General features: G+C 35.6%; 1 protein-coding gene across 12 annotated transcripts in view; it reads right to left on the reverse strand.

Moving 5' to 3' along the window:
* The window catches only part of MFF (mitochondrial fission factor), a 51,443-nt gene that overhangs the window by 22,603 nt on the left and 12,362 nt on the right, over window positions 1-16,478 (reverse strand). For 3 of the 12 annotated variants that reach the window (XM_023740096.1, XM_023740099.1, XM_023740098.1), the window contains 4 exons: window positions 13,723-13,811; window positions 6,151-6,309; window positions 2,275-2,307; window positions 703-762 (listed from right to left, as the gene is read on the reverse strand). In XM_023740096.1, coding sequence (XP_023595864.1) covers window positions 703-762; window positions 2,275-2,307; window positions 6,151-6,309; window positions 13,723-13,811 — 341 coding nt within the window. Of the gene's footprint in view, window positions 1-702; window positions 763-2,274; window positions 2,308-6,150; window positions 6,310-10,482; window positions 10,558-13,722; window positions 13,812-16,478 lie in introns of all 12 variants that reach the window. The other 9 variants (XM_004385833.2, XM_004385832.3, XM_023740103.1 and 6 more) reach the window with 5 other exon arrangements.

Raw genomic sequence — 16,478 nt, forward strand, 5'->3', positions numbered from 1 at the left:
TTTTCCTTGTATCCTGTTCTCTTCATTCTCCCTTGCTCCCGAAGGGATGAGACCAGTGGAGTATCTCAGATGGCTGCTCACAGGCTTTTAAGACCCCAGACGCTCCTCAACAAGGTATAGAACATTGTCTTTATAAACTGTGTTATGCCAATTTAGCTAGATGTTCCCTGAGACTGTGGTCCCAACTGCCCTCCACCCAGCAATTCAGTCCTTCAGGGAGTTTGGATGTGTCTATGGAGCTTCCATGACCTTTCCTTGTACAAGTTGTGTGATCCCCTCAATTTAAGATGATGTCTTACAGACAGACTTACCGACACACTGAAAGTGCATTATAGACAATTAACAACTGAAAAGGAAAAGCTGGACAGAATCTCAGGCAACAATTCAAATGATGCACATAAAACAAGATTCAAGATTTTTTTCCCGTGTTTTAACGTTATCTCCTATAAGCTATTAAAACTGTATTTAAATAAAATACCTCAGGTGTCACATGCCACATCATAATTGTTAAGTATTTTTGCTTTTATTATGTGACCAAATGTCATAATCTATTAGACTCCTTTTTCTCACTGAGAAGTAGGGATGTATTCATAAAGAAAAGCTACAGAAGTTCAAGCTCTGATATAGATCCTACATGCATTACACTGCAAAACACAAATTCGGCCATCTATTTACCCTGTTAATCAAAGTCTCAGAATTTACCTGACGTTGTCATGATGAGGATTAGAAGTGGCGGCAGCAGACCCACCACGCAACACAGGTCTAAGGCAGGTTTTTGCGGAGAAGGCACAAGACAGAGTCAGGAGACAGAGAAGTAATAAAAGCAAAAATAAGACAAATGTCAAATACGATTATATTGTATGTGTCAATACAATATAATATCTCTAAAATACTTTAAAAATTTTTGTCTCATATGTTCTCCATTTTACGATTTTCATAAATTTAACAATATTACAATTGATTAAAGAACAAAGGGAATCTATATTTATGTCACAAAATAGCACCAACATATAAAATAATTTTACTTTGGTGCTTACATTTTAATTTATGAAACTCAAGACAAAGGACAACTCTCTTTACAAAGTCTCATTCTTCTCTTCTAGCTGGAAAAAAAAATCACTAGCAACTTCAGAAGCATGTCAAGAACTGGTTAGTTGCACCTGCATGATCATGGTTGCTCAGCTGAAATCAACAGCTCTATCCCCTAAACAAAATTCCTTCCAGCCCACCTCGATGATTTTGATTGGTGCCTGATGTCTTAATGTATTCCAACCCTCAGCTCTCAGAGCGAAACTGTCAGCCTCAGTTCTGGAGGTGGGAAGATCAAGGACATGTTCGGAAGATTTAACTACAGCACATTACAGGAAGTGCAATCAAATACGTGCGCTGAGTCTAACCTTGAGAGACAACCAGGAGTGACATACAGCGCTGTTGGAAATGAAGACTAAAGTGCACTGGAAAACTTTGTGGGGGTTTTCACTCAGTCTCAGCACATACTTTGATTCTAGAAGACAATTATTTCTAGCTAGATAAGCAGTTACCTCTCGAATACATTTTTTTTTTTTTAAACCCGGAAACTAAAGCTTTACATGTTCCCTGGTCAATTCCCCAAAAAGTTAGCAGCAATACTTACTAATGTGAGAAAGGAGATTAGGGGTATAGGATCCATCAGATGGTTTTGAGGATCATTACATCCATTTTGAGTGTCTCATTCTCCAAGTAACTGCTCAAGTTTTGCCTCAATTAAAGTATCAAGGCAATTCTTAATTACGGTAAATGTTTAATACCAAATGCACTTTTTTTTTCTTTTCTGTAAGTTGGCAAAGCAACAAAAATTTGACTACAAATCACTATTTTCTGACAAGTCAATTCATAAAAGAATATTTTAATGTTTAGCTTCTACATTTCCTAAAGGTGTTACCAGTGTTTAAAGAAATTTCTGGGGCCTAGAGGATAAAGGATTCAGAGATTTGGGGGGGAGACATGTTAGACTTTTATTTTCTTGGCTCAAGAAGAATGAGAAATCACATACCCTGGAGACAGGTTTTAAACTCATACCATCCCTGCTACCATGTTTACGCTGTGGTATTGGGAAAACTTATTTAACTACACTCTTAAATAACACTAACATGAGAACGGTTAACTAAGTAAAGTCACCACTGTCTGCTACCTAAAGCCATTAAAAAAAAAATGCTCAAACGGATCTGTCACATTCCACCTATTCCGCCAGAGATTTCCCTTTTATAATGCAGAGCCAGAAAATAATACAGTTACCTTTCACAACGTATTTCATTTTGTCTTCTCACACTGCCAATTGACACATATAATATAAAAGTAAATTAGACAGGTATTTGGTAAAGTTTGAAAGTTCATTCAAGTACCACTTTCTATCGTAAGTATGATTTAGTACATTAAAAAAATCTTTTCAAGTATGTTTAACGTTATTATGTTTTGTAATTAGAGTGGCAAAGGGAAGGAAATCCAAGGCTACAAGTTCCTGCATTAACTTGTTATACTGACGTTTTGGAGTAACATGTATAGTCTGACTTCATAGAACATGTGTTTCTTTGCTACAAAGATGTAAAGTGCTACAGTAAATAGTTTGACTGAGAGGACCAGAAATTACATACATTTTTTAAAAAGATAAATTACAAATAACGAACACTGTATCAACTATAACTGCATTGCTACATCTTCCAAATTATATATTTATAGGGATACTTGCAATAAATACAAATTTTTCACATATTGGTTCTTATTCTGTTCACTCAAAACTAGTATAATCTGTAAAACAAAAAACTAAAAAAATTGTATAAAAATAATCAAGTCCCTCCTAAAAATAAACCTTAAACATGCTAAACTGTTGAGATTTAAAAAATATTCTTACTTAGAAACTAAGTTTCTCATTTAAAATGTTAACTATTACTTTGCACTGGAGGATGAGATACATATATCTCTAACAGATGCTGGACAACGACACATACATTTCCTAACCAGCCCAAACCAAATCAGAGTGGTGTTTTAAATCCTGCTGCCACTGATCAAAGAATGTATCTGGTGCTTGTCCCAGTGTCCCAGGTATTTTGGTAAAATTTCAATATATCAGTTTTCCAAATGCACAGTACTGACCTATGTAAATGAACCTTTCTACTGTATACTTAGGATTTAAATTTGTTTTCATACTGAGCTTGGCTTGGAGCATCTAAATTCTCATCTGATAAGAAAATGAAAATATACTACATAAAACTTTTCGAAGTATCTCTTCAAGTATAAAACAAAAATAGTTCTTATGTCAAACAACTATGAATCTGCATTACTTTATATTAATAAAGCAGGGAGAAAGCTTTTTTCTTTGTCTTTCTTTTTGCCAAATAGTTCCAGCTTAATTTAAATATACCTAATGGAATAGCATAAGACCAAGCATAACATATTGCTGCATTAGCATAACAGCCGACAGCAATAAAACAGAAAGGAAAAAATCAGGCACAGAGCAAAGAACATAAAAGCACTTAAACTTTATAAGCAGTATTATTTTATAATCATGCAAACAGAACATTATCCAAATTTCACATTCCTATTTCTTGTATCTGAAAAGTTTTCATAGTAGAAATAAAAACTGATTTGGCACTTACAGTTGTTTAATCTTGTTCAATGTTTAGATGCTAAGAGATTTAAATATAATTAAAAAAAAAACAAATTACTTTTCAATAATGAAAGCATCCAATAAGACTGACGAGAACCTAACACTCCAGGCTCCAAGGTAACAAACTAAAGGTAGGTATCCAGCAGCAAAATATTATTAATGTAACTACTCTATAAATTTTTAAAATCTCATTTAAGTGCAAAGAGAAGATCATCCCTTCTCAGAAAAGCAATTTTAAAGTGACCAATTCATTAAAATTAAAAAAATGAAACCACTTAGGGCTCAAAGCAGTTTCTCATAATAAAAGTATACAAAGTAAATTTTACATTAGGAAGATCTCTTTGTACTTTTGAACCTGAGGCAAAAAAAATTTCTATTATGCAGAAAAAAAAAATGTAGCTATTTTTGAGTTGCACAGCACTACATGAACTATGTATGCCGGGAGAGCAACAAATAATTTCAGTGTGCTGGGACTGTGTCATCTGCTTATTACTTAACCTACAGAGGATTTAGAAATATCCTTCTCATTTAGATATTTTCACTGTAATATTATTTGATACAATATAATCTGACCTAATAATCTGGTCTGTTCTAAGGAAATGAGGAAGACCCGTTGTAATTAAAAAGTTAAAGAGGATGCCTGGTGAAGAATAAATCTGTTTTAAGGTGGGAGGAGACAACAGGTTCTGTAAATGTTAGTTCTTAAGTGCCAAGCACTCACATTCAGTATCTTTTGAGGGGTCTCCCAGCTCACTAAATAAAGACTTTGAGGCCACTATCCAGGAAGCTAGATGTTATTATTATCCATATATATATATAGATACTTTTTTTTTTTAAAACAGATGAGGAAAATGAGACCCTGGAAGCTAAATAATTTGTCCAGGGCTATCACGCAGCGAGGCCCTGGTGGCACAGGGCTTAAGAGCCACGGCTGCCAACCAAAAGGTCAGTAGTTTGAATCCACCAGGTGCTCCTTGGAAACCCTATGGGGCAGTTCTACTCTGTCCTATAGGGTGGCTATGAGTTGGAATTGACTCCATGCCAACAGTTTACAGGTATCATGCAGCTGGACCCCTGGTGGCACAGTGGTTAAGAGATAAACTGCTAACAAAAAGTTGGCAGTTCGGATCCACTAGGCGCTCCTTGGAAATCCTATGGGGCAGTTCTACACTCTCCTGTAAGGTTGGTATGAGTTGGAATCGACTCGACAGCAACATGCAGCTATTTACCATGCAGCTATTTAGTGGGGTGAATCAAGACAGAGACTGAATCTGAATGACCCTCTGAATTCAAGCTTTTTTCTCCCTTGGAGATATATATAAAAAACATATATTCCCCATTCCACCCCTGCCATGAGCTTTTGCTCTTAAGATCTTTGTGCTGCAGCTTAGAAAGGCTGTGGATTTAGCATTGGTCAAGCAGTACAGACACATGCTCATCAAGTACGTGAAACACTCGGGGCTTGTGTGAGGATTAAAAAGCACTCAGCAAGCAAACGTCTGTACAGAGAAAGCCACAGGGCATACCTGTTTCTAAATATGAAGCAAAGTTTACTTGAAGGGCCAGCTTACATTTACTGGAAATTCTTTAAAATTCACCAATTAACAGTCTAATAAAATAATAACGAAAATTCAAACACTGGCTCACAGAGTCACTATATAAAACATCCAAAGTTGAAATGAAGCTGACTGTACCTTTCCCACATTATGTCCAAAAAGCTCCCCACATTTTATCTTTTCTTTCTCCTTTCTGAACTGTCTAAATAATGTTTATAAAAACTTGCAAATATAGTAGTAAAATTTATTCCCCAATGACATATGTAAAACACTATTTAGTAATGAAGTAAGAAAAAAAAGTGTTTGAAAGAACTGCATAAAAACTTACTTGTATGAACAAGCCTAAGCATTCTACTCATGATTTTTCTTGGAGACACTGAAAAGTGAGGTAAGTTACCAATACTGAAAATATCAGTAATATAAAAAAGACAAGCATATCTGGGATTCTCAATGCAGGCCTAGGGATCCCTAGCTAAGAGGAAAGAAAAAAAAAAACATCCTGGCACCTATACTGACATCACTTTCTCAGATCTGCTTCCTTTATTAGTCCAGTCAAATTAATATGATAAATGATCAAATCATAAGAATTACTAAAAACCAGTATGCTTCAGTCCAACATCCCACACTCAATCCAACAGTTATCTCTCAGCATATCCCAAAGTGTTCTCAAGTACTTAGAATAGGTCAGCAAAGCCTTTGAACCAAAACACCATACTTCCTGGGTACAGTTAGTAACCAAATAAACTCTCCCTGACTGAACATTATCTTGTGAAATGTGAATTTTGGACAATAATTTCAAATTAAAAGAAAGCAAAGCAAGTTGTTTCAAACCATTGCATCTTAGAAAGAAACAAGAAGGTGTGCAAACATAAAAGGAAGACACCACAGCCCACTAATAAGGAGCCAAAAACAATGCAATGAAGCCGGCAAGAATCACTGATGGCCAATCACCTGTGATTTTCATCCAGCACATCCAAGATCTGCTGGTAAGCCCTACGAGTAGAAGACTGGATAAGCGACAAAATGCCACGCACAGAGGAGAGATTAGCTCCATCGTCAGGTAACGTACGGGGAGGACAGACCCGAGCCTGTTGTGGCGATGGCGTCCCACTGTTTACATAGCACAGCAAACGAAGAGAAAAAGACTTGTCAGATTTTCATAAAACTTCAGCGGAGCACTTTCCACAAACACTTTAAGGCTTTTCTTACCCCTTTCTCCCACCCTTTATTTGCCCCAAGAAAACAGTCAAAGCAAAGATGTTAATTAACATTAGAACTGTTCTCACAACCAGCTACCGTGCAGCATCTGTAACTCTAAATATCAAAATAAACAAACTGAATATGAACGAGCAGCTCTGGAGAGGGAAGAGAACCAGAGCAGTAAGCTCATTACATCCCCAGTCTGCAGAAGCGGCATCCTTTATTTCGTGTACACATTCCAATTCTGTAAACCAAACTTCTAACAAACAACACTGCACTTCAATTTAGGGATGATCAGAAGAGTATGACAGAGGATTCTGGTAAACAGGTGTCAGATAAACTTTAAACACATGAATCAAAAGTGATTCCATGAAAATGCCATTTCAAATACTTCACAAATAAAGACTATGAAACAAGCTGAATTTATGGTGAATAAGTAACATCGATTTAAAGATGAATTAAAGTCTCAGAAAACGTTAACAAAAGCACTTTGATTGCATAACTAGAATAAAGCATATTTTCTCCAACTAAATGACTAAAACAGAAAACTACTCCCAATTCTGTGAATACAGTGAAGGAAGGCCAGGGCCGTTCTTAAATTATTAAGATATTAACAATTATTTCTAGGTTTCTCAGTGACAACAGGTTTCATCAATTTTTCTATGTTTGAGCTGGGAGTCACAATTTCTCTTGCTCCACTGCCAATGTTTCCTAAAAGCTGACCACATTTGAAGGAAGCCAGTTCTAACCTTGACTCTTAAGACCAGGGTCAACATTCTTAGAGAGCTGTTTTAACGGTAGAGCACGATCAGCTCCGCGAGGTACTTAACGTCACGTGGACGTGCCGTCTGGTTTGCTACAATGTGAGATTTGGGTACAATAGGAGGATTACAGCACTGGGACGAGGCCTGGGCATTCTCTCTCGTGGGCAGGGCAAAACCTATGTGGCTGAAGCTCATCCTTGTGCATTAGGTCCGAAAGAATGAAAGCAGAGCCGAGAGTCAACTGAAAAGAGAAAATCTTTTACTTTGACTTGTGCAATCTTTTCTAACTTAACATGTATTTGTTTGGAAACCACAAAGTAAGCAGGACAATTTTTGGAAGGATAGTTACTATCATCTAATATCATTCCCAGAGTCCCAGAGAATTAAAAAACAAAATCTTCTTCACAACTTTGTGAATAAATTTGAACGTCTTGATGATCCAAAGAGAGAAGCAGAATAGATATGAAAACCATGTTTCCAAAGACTATGCAAGCCAAATCTTGGCACACTGATAAATTAATCTGTTAAGGCTGATTTACCAGAGGAATTAGGCCTAATGGTGTCAAGATAAACTCAAAAATTTTCAGATACAGTCTCATGGATGGTTAATCTAAATGTCTGTCCATAGACTGGGAGTCTTCTGGAATATAGATAAGCCAGTTTATCAACTGACCTGTTGTACTTGGCAAAACCCACACTGGGCATCCTACAGCATAACTGGGATACAGTCTATATACTAGCCTTAAGCTCAGAGTTCTCTTTAGGCAGAGCAGGGAAATACCTGAAGCTCTTGCTCCTGGTGGGAAATCAGACTGAGTGCAAACTAGAAAAGCTTATCACCAGAGGAAGCGATAAAAACAGCTAGTTTTGCATCACTATAAATATACAAATCCACTTTACATTCTCTTCTTGATAGGGCTGCCAGTGTATCCGGCTAAGCTTACCTAAGCAAGTTTTAAAAGACTAGTCAGTGCAGTATCTGTTGACATACTTAAAATCTTTGCATTTGGGGGCTTAAACTGAACATTTAACAATGTTGCTTATTGTTCCATATTAGTATATAAACTAGCTACGTACTAATATATTCAAGTCTGAGTCAATATTTAGAATTATGATCTTAGAGCAACAATGTTAATGAACTAATTCAAGTCCATGAAAAAAGTCTGATGGATTTTTGTCCACTAAAAATTAAAAGAAGGGTTACTCCCTTAGAAAGAAATTATTTTTCCAGAAACAAGAAAAAAGGAATTGCTTACTTAAATTCTAAAAATCTAAGTATTTCCTGTCCATACGCAGGAAATCATAAATTATTCAAGTATAAACTAATTTCAGATTAACTGCAAATTATTAAAATGGAATGTACAGAAGGTTAGATTCTAAAACAGACTATACCAACTCTTTCAATTCTAAGATTCTGCGATCATATGAAATTGTAAGGTGGTAATAAATGGGAAAAAAAAAAAAAAAAAAAAACTCTCATGATTCTCATATGTAACCTAATTTAAAAATTATGTAGAAAGGTAAAACATGAAATTAAATCTTTGTTAATAATAGTACAGACATTCATTTCATCAAAGACCAATATCAAACACATCTGAATTTCTGATTGTTTCTCAAAAGAAATTAAAGATTCAAAGATTAACAAGAAATTTAACTTTTTGTTCATTTATGTGACAATGCTTCATGGCAGCAAAAACAGAATAGGACGTATTTTGTAAACTGACGGCCACTTTTGACAGTGTATGTACAGACTAAAGGCCCTTGATTATTAGTATTTATTTCCATCTACAGATAAACTGAATGATTAAGTCATAAGACGACCAATATAACCCCAATTAGAAACAACAAATAATTTAGCAATTCTTTTTTATTTTTTAAAGATTTAAGCCATCTTGGAAGTCTTTTCACAAATAAACAAATTTCGGAACAAAAAAGATAAAGTGCATTTTAGCAGTCAGTCTGATGCTACTCTGAATGTCTGACACTGGCATGAACTGCACATGGAAACTGCGCTTTCAGAGTTGAATTTCTGTTTGTCCACTCATCCTCCCAACCTAGGTTTAATGACTTTTTGCTTTTGTAGTTTTGTTTTGACAAGTGAACTATTGTGAAAAAAAAAAAGTAAGCATACTGCATAAGAGGCATTCAGAAGATTATTTAAACAACTGTTAAATATTAGTAACTTAATAAAAATGCACTTTGATAATAAATTGATCCTAGTAATGTTATAAAACAGCACAATTTCAACTTTACCTTCTTTTATGAAAAGTTAGAAAAATCTGAAGAAATAACTGAGGTTCACCATGGTATTTCATTAGTAACAGCTCTACATCATGCTTATACACAACCTCACTAAATGAGTGCGAAGTAGACAACACCAGCTAATATCAGAATCAAAATTAAAGTTGTCTCACATCACTATGTCATTATCAGAAGGTAAGTCCAAAGCCAAGTATCTCTGTTTCTCCAGGGATTTTCATAGGAATAACGTTTCTCAAACTGTGAGCTTAACCTCTTTGGGGAGGCGCTAGTCTCTTCCAAAAAGCAGTGAAGTGAAAAAGAAAAACAAAAATTGTCACTGAAACAAATTTTGTATCATTTCTTTTGGAATTTTAAATAAGGAGAAAATATTAATTTGTTGCCACTATCTCAGGCAACTTACTAGTTCCTAGAAGCAAAAAGAGAACCAGAAAAAGAGAAAAATCACTGGTTGCCAGTGTGGTTTCTCCTGTTGCTTACATTAGCTGCTGAACTCTTACACTGCATGCCAAGATAGTTCCCCTCATGAGAAGGTCAATCATTCCCATACATACAGAAAGAATGGGAATAATGATCTTAAAAATTCTTCCAAGCATAATTTTAAGTAACGGAATTAAAAAACCTTAAATGGCAAACGACAGTTAAGACTCCATTTTCCTTCTGGGTCAAAATGAAATTTAAAAAGATAGTGTGCTGAAATTAAACAAAAAAAAAAACGGCATCACTGAACCTGGTTAAGTTGAATCAATCGTAAAGTAATACACCAACCAAAGTGAGCTAAAGAAAATGGAAAAGAATGCTTGGTCCTTACTGTTTACGTTATTCCATTTTACATTCACTAATATACCCCAAATTATACATAACTTTTTTAGTTGGTCTTTTTCTTAAGAAAGTGTATGCTGACAGTTTGAGAAATCCGGAAACAGAGGTACAAAATGCCTACTGGTAAGAGAGTTAGGGTATTATATACCAATTACCCAGTAAAACAGATTAGTATAACATCAGCCTGAAAAATTAAAACAACTCCTACTTGTGAAAAGCAGATCAGATAAAATCTTACGTGTACTCCGGTGCAGAAATCGGTGCCTGGAACCTTGAAATTTTATTTCTTGGGGCAGAATCTGATCTGTGACACCTTAAATAATAATTATGCTTCTTTTACATATTCATCTTTTATAACACAAAGAAAAAGCTAGATATGATTCTACTGGTCAGGATTCATTTTTGTGCCAAGAGTTGACAATAATCAATCCTACTGCCTCTTGAAAGTAATTAAGAGAACAAAGGTGAGTGCTCCTGCTCTAAGTTCCGTCTGCACATCTATTGTTAAAGTCAAAGAATAAAATAAAGGAGAGGCAGGCAAAGGTTCATGTACAATACATAATCATCTCATGTTACAAAGAAGACTACGGCGGGTAAAGATAGCAAGAGTTTAATAATTACTTTCCCAAAAACCCATTTCCTCTGAGTAGATTCTGAGTCATAGGCTGACACGACAGAGTAGAACTGCCCCATAGGGTTTCCTAGGCTGTAAATCTTTATGGAAGCAGACTGTCACATCTTTCTCCTACGAAGCAGCTGGTGGGTTCGAACTGCCGACCTTTAGGTTAGCAGCCAAGCACTTTAACCATTGCACCACCAGGGCTGTTTCCAATAATTACTTTAGTAGATGTAAAATATAGCCGTATTATATTGTTTCTTTTCCTTACCAAAATAACACTGAACACATAATATGCCTGCCATACAAAATTCCTAAAGTTAATGAAATTAAAAGTCAATTCTAAATCTAAAAGATGAATTCAACTATAAATCATAAAATTAACAACGGCAGGCGAAGAAAAGGCAAAATTACATTATTATCAAAACAAAATACGGTTATGTAAGCATGTCACTGTGAACATGTATAGTTAAATATTCATGTTATTTTTACTACCAAAAAAGTTTTTAAAAACCTACAACTTAACAAAAGATGAGATTTTCCGTTTGGTTAATAAAACATTTAGAATACGTCACTAAGGCATTAAAGAAAAAAGAAAATCAAGTATTAGTTAGCACTGTTCGTCTTTTCTGTCATGAGGAACTATGTTATTGAATAACTGCCAAAACATCTAATAGGTAATCATCTACTCTAAATCAGTAGAGTTCTTCGAACCAGTTCTCTGGGCTAGTTTAAATACATAACAGAACTGCTTCCTTTCTCAGCTATAAATAATATATACAGTAAAACCTGCCAAAGCCAAAACCTGTGCAAGGCAGAAACCTGTGAGAGAAGGAAAACACAAATATTTTCCAAACTCAAAAATGAGCGAAGGAAAAGACTGCATCTTGTCAAAGGCGGAAAACCTGTGAGACCCAGAAAAACAAGGCAGTCCTGTCAAGTTCCAGCTCACGCAGATTTCACTGTACTTTATCAAAAAACAAAACAAACAAAAGTAATGCTATACTATAACAGTCCTATTTTTTCATTAACTAAGTAATAAAGGACCTAAATAATAAGCCACATCTTTAAACAGCAGAAAATTTTATTAGAAATCTTTGCTGCCTTTAAAATATTTAAGAAATAAGTAAAGCTACTTTAGCCATAAACTATGTGGCCTTTTCACTGTTTGTATGATATATTTGGAAATATGTAAGAAAAATGGATTCCATAGGCCTGCTGACATCCCTGGGTAACTTCAGAGGAGCATATAATTAATCACAGAAAATTTCACATTAATAATGGTTGCATCTTTCAGATAAGTCTTCCTTGAAAGAGATACATACTCATTTTAACTTGCTATCTTCCTATATGGAGCTCTGGTGGCACCGTTGTTAAGAGCTCGGCTGCTAACCAAAAGGTTATCAGTTTGAATCCACCAGCTGCTCCTTGGAAACCCTATGGGGCAGTTCTACTCTGTTCTATAGGGTCGTTGTGAGTCGGAATTGATTCGACAGCAATGGGTTTGTTTTGGTTTATCTTCTTATATAACCCTTCAAAATAACTGTAACTACTTTAGGAGAGATTTTAAAGCTCTCCACGAGATCAGAGCAGTTATATTTCCTTCTTCGTATCTTTAACACAACATAATAGAATTTCAACAAGGCAAGGAAAGAGTTTAAACTGAAGTTAGAAATTCACTGATTGATTGAGACGCCAGGAAACTTGTTCACAAAACTTCTTTTAAAGCAAGGATAAAAGTACATGAAGAAAAACCTATTTCTACTGAAATATTAAAGACCTCACCCCCATTAAAACCCCTTCTGCATCTCTATACTCTTTAGACAGGTCCAAACTAGAACCTGACATCATATAATACAAACGACATAATTATACCATGGTCTAGTTATGTCATATATAAACTTAAATGCTTTGCTTTTAACTACATTTGCAGGCTCTGAGAGGAGCCGTATCATTTCCTGGTTCTTTTACCGTTCCCAGAGAAGCTAACATGATGCTTGGCATCACATATGGTCCGTGATAAATTCATGAAAATTGACTGAAAAATTAATAAAAGAATATTAATTTATATAAACAATCTTAATGATCTATTTTAAAAGGCCACCATCACCACTACCTTTGAGAGGTAAAATTCTGACCAGTTTTCAAAGGAATATTTTACTTGTAAAAATCCATTAATTTTAATAAAACAACAAAAAGTACTTGCCTGATCTAAAACATCTTATAGCGGTAGCTTTTAGATCAGAGTATAGTAATATAATCAAATGAGAAAGAAAGGTTTAAACAAATGGGCTTTTAAACAACAAACTTTTATTTATTTATTTTAAATGAAAGAGACCTAAAAATTCAACGTATCAGTAGGCAGAGAGCTAAAAACTATTCCTGGAAAGTAAAAAAGAAAAAAAAACAAAAAAAAAGGGATCTTCCTATGCTATGTTGTTTATCATGGCTCATCAGAAGCAGAATCAGAAAGGGATGTTCACAATCTTATGACAAATTGACTAACTTGAAAGTAAAAACATTCTATACTGCGTTGTTTTTTTTTAAATCTACACGCTAGAACTACATACAACTGAGCACTTACATTTATCTATTTGTCTACAGTATATCTTACAAGGGACTGTAAAAATAAGCCAATCATACATACAGAAGACTATCATACACATAGAAGAGGATAATGCTATTGAAAAATTTTTGCAAGTAACAAAATGGTCAGATTTTAAGACTACAGAAAGTACTGCAAAAAATGTAAAACTGACGTAAATGTGAACCACTATTAGAAGTAAATTATTCAGAAAAGGATAAAGACAGTATCTAGAGAAAAGTTATTAAGGAGATACAATGCTGAGTGGTTCTACTCACATGGAATCATTTCTGACCAGCTGTCCATTTTGGCGAACAGCATTTTCACTCATAGAGCGCTCTCTTTTTAGCCTGCCAACTGCTCGGATCTGTTAAGACACAAAGAAAAGAGAAGGGAATAGAAAAATTCTGTAGCCTACTGGCTGCTCATCATCAAAAGAACCTCAATCCGAGGCTACTCACAAAATTTACAAAGAACATAACCAAGAAATAGCAACCAAGAATTGCTGCTGCCAAGCATGTGTATTATAGACAGACATGTTTAAAAACCCCTTTTAATGCAGATAAACTCAGGAATGTTTATTTACTGGTTTATTTTTAAGTATCAAGCTTAGTTGGTAGAATTATTAATAGTATAATTTATATTACACATTTATATTATTTATAAGAACAATTTACAGGAGTTTTTAAAGGCACATATATTGTAGGAATGGGATGTATTTGTATTATTAACAAAAGTTCTTGGCTTCCAAGGTTAAAACAAATTCAGATTTGGTTCGATATCTGAAAACTGGACTAAAAATGAGTCTCCCTAACTTAATAGTTGTGGGCATCCCAGAAATGGCCGTATCTCCTGTCCCACATGCTCTTTCTAGAAAACGTACCTCTGACCTCCTCCCATTAAGAGATGAGATTGATGTTCCTTGCCCTTGAGACTGGGTGGCCTAGTGACTGCTGCAGAAGTGATGCAATTAGACTTCTGAGGCTAGGTCATAAACGACAATACAGCTTCCGCTTTTGTTTCCGGGAGGAAGCCCAAGAAGTCCCATGGAAAAGTCATGTGTAGGTGTGCTGGCTGACACCCCTAGCTGTGGTCCCAGACAGCCAGTATTAACCAACACGTGAGTGAGCATTCATTTGCCGGCAGCCCCAGTGGTTGAGTCACCTCTAGCTTTTAAGGCTTCCCACCTGAGGCCCCAGGTAAACACTGTCGAACAGAAACAAGCTTTGGCCACAGTGCCCTCTGCAAACTCCTGACCTGCAGAGTCCATGAGCTAAAGAAATGTTCTGTTGTTGTTGTACACCACTAAGCTTAGGGTGGCTTGTTACTCGGCAGTAGATAACCAGAACAGTAGTAATCATTACATTTCCAACTGGTTTAAAAAATACTTTTTAAAACTAGAAACAGCCATGGCAACTTCATGGTAAAAAAAAAAAAAAAAAAAATTCATACTTTATTATGAAGGACAACTGGTATGTGACTCAAGTAAACGCTAAAAAGGATTTAAAAATTAAGATTAAAAAAAATGCCAATCAAGATTTATAGATTTTTTTTTTTAAGACAGTAGATTATCAGTTTATAAGCAGCATCAAAGCAGAATAAATCCTGTAGTTCAGGACAATCAAACTTAAAGCCACGCTAGGCAGCACATAATTTCAGAGCATGGTTTAGATGTAGTTGTGAGCCATTTACTCATCTAAACGAAAGGAAAAATAACTTCTGAAAACAGAAAAGGAGTCAATTTGGAGCCTCCTGCAAGAGCTCTTTAAAATTAAACCAAAAATCAAAATTCTTTCTAAACAATTATATGTAAAATTTAACACTTACACAATCAAGTGCATTTTATCCATAGTGAGCAGTAATGGACTGGCTTGTGAGAACCTGCTGATACCTGCCTTCCTACCCACTGCAGAGCTGTGGTTGCTTGCCCTTAGTAGAACAGCTCTTCCATAGAGCAGGGATTTACCAAGATGAATTTCCTACTCCATTACAACTATTCCTGCTTTATGTGATGAGAACAAAGACTAAGCAGGATAGGGAAGACATGTATATGACTTCAACAAAGCCAGTAGCTAGAGGATACTAAGTCTATTATTATTTTCACCATTTTAAATCTGATTTAAAATATATCTTAACAGGGACATTAAGCTTGATATTACTGCCATAATGGAGGTGAAAGGGGGGAACGACTTAAGGTAAAAGCATGTATTTGTATACCTTGTAACAGACCCAACTTGTGTACTGTAATACCAAAGAATTTACACATTGCTCGGGTTGTTGGGAACACAGCGATCTTTTAAATTCATTTTTTGCCCTTTAATTCAAGGTGGTGGTGGTTATTTTTTCATTTCAGGGTTCTTAAATGTCATTCAGAGCAGCAACTTTCCGGAAATTGGTTTGCATGGACTTCTGTGCCTAGTTATATGTATGTTGTTTATGATCTGTTATCACGGAGTAAGAAATGACCAAAACCCTCCTTAATGTGCTTATACTCCAAATAATATTTGATTATTCATAGAATCCTGGGCACGTGGATGTCCTCCAGTCCTTTGTCTACCTGTTTCCTCGACGTGGTCAAAGCCCACCTCTCCTTTTCAGAATCTGCTTCAGGTGTCTTTCCTGAATCCATGGCTTTTGTGTCATCCTTCCTGGCTTCTAGGGCAGCTGCCTTCCATGTATGATCCTTGATGAAGTTGGGTCTCACAGTCCTTGAGCTCCAGCTGTACAATTTATACAAGACTGCCATAGAATTTGGCATTCTGTGGACGTCATTTGATGGCTAATATTTAAATGTTCTGAAAACATACCGCCTTTGTCCTCTTCCAAAACTAGGTCAGGGTTTATATAGTCCAACTGGTTTTGCTTCTTAGAGACCTTCTCTGTTTACAGTTCTTGGGCTCAAGACAGTTCAAGTTTAAGGCTGCGTCAAATCTTTCTTTATACAGGCATTATTTTCCAATTCATTTTCCTTTTCAGTTTCTCCTTCATATTATCTGGCTCCAGGTAGAACTAGGAGGTGGTGGTACAATCAGCA

Source organism: Trichechus manatus, unplaced genomic scaffold, assembly GCF_000243295.1.
Source record: "Trichechus manatus latirostris isolate Lorelei unplaced genomic scaffold, TriManLat1.0 scaffold00147, whole genome shotgun sequence".
Taxonomy (NCBI): Eukaryota; Metazoa; Chordata; class Mammalia; order Sirenia; family Trichechidae; genus Trichechus; species Trichechus manatus.